The sequence below is a fragment of the Gekko japonicus genome, unplaced genomic scaffold (genome assembly GCF_001447785.1).
Source record: "Gekko japonicus isolate JY-2015 unplaced genomic scaffold, Gekko_japonicus_V1.1 scaffold784, whole genome shotgun sequence".
In the NCBI taxonomy this organism is placed as follows: domain Eukaryota; kingdom Metazoa; phylum Chordata; class Lepidosauria; order Squamata; family Gekkonidae; genus Gekko; species Gekko japonicus.
The window spans coordinates 478,969-484,454 of NW_015164207.1; the positions used below are offsets into that span (position 1 = coordinate 478,969).

At 59.3% G+C, this 5,486-nt stretch overlaps 1 protein-coding gene across 1 annotated transcript in view; it reads right to left on the bottom strand.

The window, feature by feature from the left end:
• LOC107108039 (protein-glutamine gamma-glutamyltransferase 5-like) overlaps positions 1-5,486 on the bottom strand; it is a 28,931-nt gene that overhangs the window by 2,925 nt on the left and 20,520 nt on the right. Inside the window, exons 8-13 of the mRNA XM_015408423.1 lie at positions 5,287-5,415; positions 4,879-5,056; positions 3,734-3,872; positions 1,149-1,252; positions 809-1,048; positions 639-709 (exon numbers count right to left, since the gene is read on the bottom strand). Of these exons, the coding sequence (XP_015263909.1) occupies positions 639-709; positions 809-1,048; positions 1,149-1,252; positions 3,734-3,872; positions 4,879-5,056; positions 5,287-5,415 (861 nt within the window). The remainder of the gene's footprint in view (positions 1-638; positions 710-808; positions 1,049-1,148; positions 1,253-3,733; positions 3,873-4,878; positions 5,057-5,286; positions 5,416-5,486) is intronic.

Consider the following 5,486-nt stretch of genomic DNA (forward strand, 5'->3'; position numbering starts at 1 on the left):
CAGGAATGGGCCGCTGGCGCGGGCGGATGCCAAGGCCCCCTCCCCCCCGTGCTTGGGCATCTTCCCGGCGGTGCCCTCTCTCTGGGTCACCCTGCCCTGCTTGCCTGCTTTGGGGGCCTGGTAGGATGGAAGGGAGCGCTCTCCTGGAGGGCTCCTATGCTTCCCACTGCCCAGCAAATACTCCCAGGAGAAGTGGTGAACAGGAGGCCCCCGGGGGTTGGCTGTTTGCTGCCCATGGGGCAGATTCTCTGGGAGGACCTGTTGCATTTGAGGGGTGGGGAAGGCAGCAGATCTGGGGCAGGACCCAGCCCGGGGAAATCACAGGCCAGAGCGAGGGGGATCATCATTGTGTGGTCTAGTGGGGCCAGACACAGCCTAACCCTAACCCTCTTCCTGGCACATGCCCCTTGCCCAGGAAGGCATCCTGGGCCCATAACCTCTCCTCCAGGAAGCTGCCATCCAGATGCTGGGCACCCACCCGGGAAACCTTGTGGTTTTGGGGGGGGGTGGCTTTTCTCTGCTTCCCTTCCCAATCTGCACATCTGGCCAGGCGTCCCATTGCCCCTGGACCCTCCACCGTTGGCTCCAGGTTGCCCCCTGGAGGGAGCTCGGGGTCAGGCATGGCTTTCTGCACCAACCTCAGCAGGTGGCGTGCCCATGGAGCTGGTGTGGCACAACTGGCTGGGTGCCCTCAGGTCACTGCCCCGTCCTCTTAGCCTCACAGAGGATGAAATGAGGAAGAGGGAGCCAAGTCACGCCACCCCCCCGTGCTGCTGGGAGGGAGGGAGGGAGGGAGGGAGGGGGAGACCTTCCGCATGCTTGTAGGTGCCGGTGATGTCCTCTCGGTCCTGACTCCCGACTCGTTTGGTGCTGATGTGGATCCCGATGGAGCTCTTGTCCCAGTGCAGCTTCTCCCTCCTCCCCCCAGAGAGCAGCCAAGCCACACGGTCCGCGTTCACCATCGAGAACACAAAGGGGGCGTCGTAGCGGTGCTGCACATCTCCTTCCCGGATGGCCGCGACGGGGGCTGGGCCACAGCGGTACAGCCCTACGGGAGGGGAGGGGAAGGGGGTGAAGTAGGCAGGGGTGTTAGAGCAGCAGAGCTGAGCCGACCCACCCCACCCCCGGGGATGGAGATGGACACTGACCGTCACTGCGCTCCTGGGGGGTTGCATCCAACACCTGCCAGCCACCGTACCCCACCGGCAGGTCTCTCCGCGCCATCCAGCACTCGTTCCACACGTGGAAGTTCCTGCGAGGAAGGAAGCCGCAGGAGATGGTTTCTGGAGCTGGGGGCGGCTGGTGGCAGCTCACAGATGTGTGTGGGGGAGTGGGGGGCCAGGAAACAACGCGGACCAGGGGATGGCGGAGGGGTGGGGCCACCTGTCAGCTAGCTGCCATGTTTTGCTTGTTCCCTTCTCTGATCCTGGCTTGCTCGCTGCTCCGCCGCTTGCAGTAAACATTGCTAGGGAGACCAGACGGCGTTATCTGTCTGGCCCTGTGAAGGAGGGAGGGCTTGCGTTCCACCGCTGGTGTGAATCTGCGACTCTCCCGCTTATCATGTATCCTCCCGCTTGGAGAATTTCCGCGTGTGCACTCGGGTTTCATATACTTAGCCATTTGTCTCGTCCTGCTATATGTAAGGATGTTTCCGCCCCATGGTCATTCCTAACAATAATCCTGTGGATAGGGTACCAGTTTTGTACTCTAGTAAAGCATAATGCTTCCTTGCTGCTGAACTGACACACTGCTCTGCCTCGGAGGTGCTTTCCCTCAGCCATGGCTCAGGCGGGGGTGGGCACTGCATGCGCCAGGGTCCACCTGGGCCGCATTCACCTACCGAAGGGATCTTGTTGGGTCGCAGAAGAACTTGAAGAGGCACGGTAGGTCCTTGGGGGGGGGGGGACACAAGGTGGAGCTAGGGTTGCCAACTCCAGGTAGGGAAATTCTGGAGATCAGGGGGGTGGAGTCTGGGGAGGGACCAATGCTCCCTCTAAGCTGTGGAGTCCTGTGAGCAAAAATTCTACTTTGTGAGCTCCTGGCATTAAAGTTGTGAGTGAGCGATTTGGCTGCTACATGAATTGGTTTGCTCTGGAGCCCCCCTTCCTGAGCTAAGACAAAAATGTGTGATCCGGAGGCTAAAAAACTGTGAGCTAGCTCACACTAACTCAGCTTAGAGGGAACACTGGGAGGGACCTCAGTGGAGTGGGGCGGAAGAACGTCACGGAGTCCACCCTTCAAAGCAGCCATTTTCTCCAGGAAGATCTTTCCAGAGGGGCAGCCCTGTTGGTCTGCCGCAGAAGAGCTCGACTCCTGAGTCCAGGGGCGCCTGAGAGACACCCCCCCCCCAGGATCGTCCAAGAGCCGAGGCTCCCCGTGTTGGGTCTGGCGAAGGGAGCCTTGAACTCTCGGAAGCTTCTATATCCTGGAGATCTTGCTGGTCCCTAAGGTGCCCACAGGCCCATGGCCACGATTCTGCGGCTTGTGGGGCAAATTTTTTTCTGTTGGGGCTGGAATTCTCAGTACAGAAAGAAAAGCCATTTAGCCAACAGAAAGCTGTGACCGGGACAGATCTCTAAATGGCAAGCTGTCAGCCACTGTAGATGACAGTTCTCAGCTGCTGCAAGTTAATCCCTTCTGCCAGCCTAAGCATCCATTCTGATAACATAACAAGCCAGCAAGTGGTGGTGATGACTTCTATAGTCAAGAAAGCCAACGCTTAGGCAAAAAAAACCCCTCTCTTAAAGGAGGCCAGTTTCTTGACACAGACTTAAAAGGGATCCTAGAGGTCAACTACTCCAACCCCTTGCTCAGGGCGGGAAAGTTAACTACAGCACCTCACTCTGTTTAAGAAGAAGAAGAGAAGAAGAGATTGGATTTATACCCCATGGCCCTTCACTACCCGAAGGAGTCTCAGAGCGGCTTACACTCTCCTTTCCCTTCCCCTCCCCACAACAGACACCCTGTGAGGTAGGCGGGGCTGAGAGAGCTCTTGACAGACACTGCTCTTTTTTCAAGAACAGCTCTTATCAGAACTACGCCTTCCCCAAGGTCATCCAGCCAGGTGCAAGTGGAGGAGGAGTGGGGAATCAAACCTGGTTCTCCCAGAACAGAGTCCGCGGTCATTCAAAAGCTATTTGAAGTTGCGGAAATGGATAAAATTTCATGTTTATTAAAAGGGAAGGAGGGAAAATTTTTTAAAAACAACTGGAAGAAATTGTATATGTGGAAACTGAGGGTGGCGGGTTAGGAATAAGTTTGTATATAGAGTTGAAATGAAATGAGGTTGTATGCTCATCTGGGAAGAAGTACTTGTAACAGCTGTATGTTGGAATATTGTTTAGAAAATCATTATAAAATACTGTTAAAAAAAAAAAACAGAGTCCGCGCACTTAACCACGACACCAGACTAGCGCATACCTTTAAAAAAGTTTTTGAATGATTGAAAAAAGCATCTACAGGAGAAATTCTTGTGGGGCTGTGCCTTTAAGAAAAAGGGCGGAGCCCCCAAAAGCCCCACCGCAGCTACGGGCCCGGAGGGGCCACCCCGGACTCACATCTAGATTTTCTCTCCAGGGGAATCCTCCAGGCCCCCCTTGGAGGCTGGCAGCCCTCGGTGGAGCAGGGCAGCTGGGGGGTGGGGGTGGGGGGTGCGGGGGCCCTCGGAGGGCTCGGGAGACGTCTGCCTCTGGTGCTCGCGGGATGGGCGGGCAGGCGGGTGCCCTGTTCTCACCAGACACTGTCCTTGCTCTCGCGGGGCAGGAGCTGGCCCGTCTTGTCATAGAAGACGTCGATAATCAGGTTCCCGTCTGTGTCGTGCCCCGAGTTGAAATTGGTCACCACACGGGCTGGGATCCCAAGGCACCGCATCACTGGGGAGGGAGCAGAGAGAGCCACGACAGGGCCCGGCATGACCACGAAGCCCCACCCCACCCCCCGGCGGCTGGCCCCAGGCACACGGCAGGTCTGGGCCTTCCTGCTTCCGCTTGGGCAGGAAACGGGCACCACTTGGTGGAGGGTCAGGGCATCCATTCTTTCAGGTTGCCCCCACACACACACACCCATCCCAACGGGGATCTGAGCACACAGCCCCTGAGAGGCAGCAAGGGCAGCAGGTGCCCAACCCTCCCAGGTGCAGGCCCGGCCTCGGCAGCCACACGGCTCAGGGGCCCACGGCGCAAGAGCTCCCCAGGCCGGAGCAGGGCTCCGCAGTAGTTTCTGAAGGGCCGCGGATGCCTCTTGAACGGTGCCAGTGGCCAGGGGAGGGACCCGCGGTCCCCAGGGTGCAGTGGCTGGGAGAAAAGCGAACTCGAGTGTTCCCTTTGCCAATGAAACTGGGGACCAATGGAAAGTGGGCAAATGTGGATAAATCATGCAGTTAGCGGCACATGCAATGAACGTTACGTAACATGAGAACGACTCAACAGGCCAGCAAAGAAAACCCAAGTGGCCGCTGTCCCCCTGTTCAGTTTTCACATTCAGTTGCTACGAACATATGCCACGTAGGATCCTCCCAGCATGCAAGACTGCCCATTCTGCTGAAAGAAGCAACACCGGTGCGCGGGGAGGCCTGGCCTGGCCTCGGGTGTGTGGGGGGGATGTGTACAAGACCCAGACCCCGAAAGGGCTTGTATGTGCACTGCCCATGACTTGTGAATGGGGCTACCTGGACAAGGAGGGAGCCCGGTTCTTGGAGGATGGCCCCCTCCTCGGTCCTGAGCCCTGATGACTCCGTGTCCCCCTCAGCAGCCACTGCGGGGGGTGGGGGTGGGCTGGCCTCTTTGCCAAAGACTCTCTGGGGGCACCTGGCTGGCCGGCTGCCTGGGCCGGCTGCTGTGGGAAGAGCCGTCGGTCTGACCCCTGGCCCTGCTCCCCTACCTGTGCACATCACAGCCGCGAAGACCCAGCACTGCCCGTATCTGACCGGCTGGCCACCCGCCCGGTGCCACCGCTGCAGGATAGCCACGCTGCCGCTCCACTGGGTCGGGCGGACCCCCCCAGAATAGTCTTCGCTCCAGTTGCCCAGCAGGACCCCGTTGTCATCGTTGCTGTTGACCTGGGGGGACGCAGAGAGGCACGGAGGGAAGGCCCTTCTCCCACCCTGGGGCGGCACAGGTGGAGGGAGGCCCCCAGGGGAGGGGATGTGGCCCACTCCCCTCCCCTCTCTCCTGGCAGCTGGGCGGCCCAGGGGTCTCAGCACGCACACCACGCTCCCCCAGGGGCTCTCCCAGGGTCACTGCCGGGACCGGGGGGGGGAGAGCGAGGGGGGGGATCAGTCTCCCTTACCATGGCACTCAGCACCCGGCTGACGTAGACCGCGCTGCCGCGCAGGGAGCAGTCCCTGGCTGGGTTGCCCCGGTAGTTCAAGCTCCGGTCCAGGAGTTCCAAGCAGATGTCCACGAGGTCTTCCTCAAACTGCAGGGGAGGCAGAGAGAATCAAGGGAGGGAGGGAGGAAGGAAGGATCTGGGGAGGCAAGGGGGGGGGC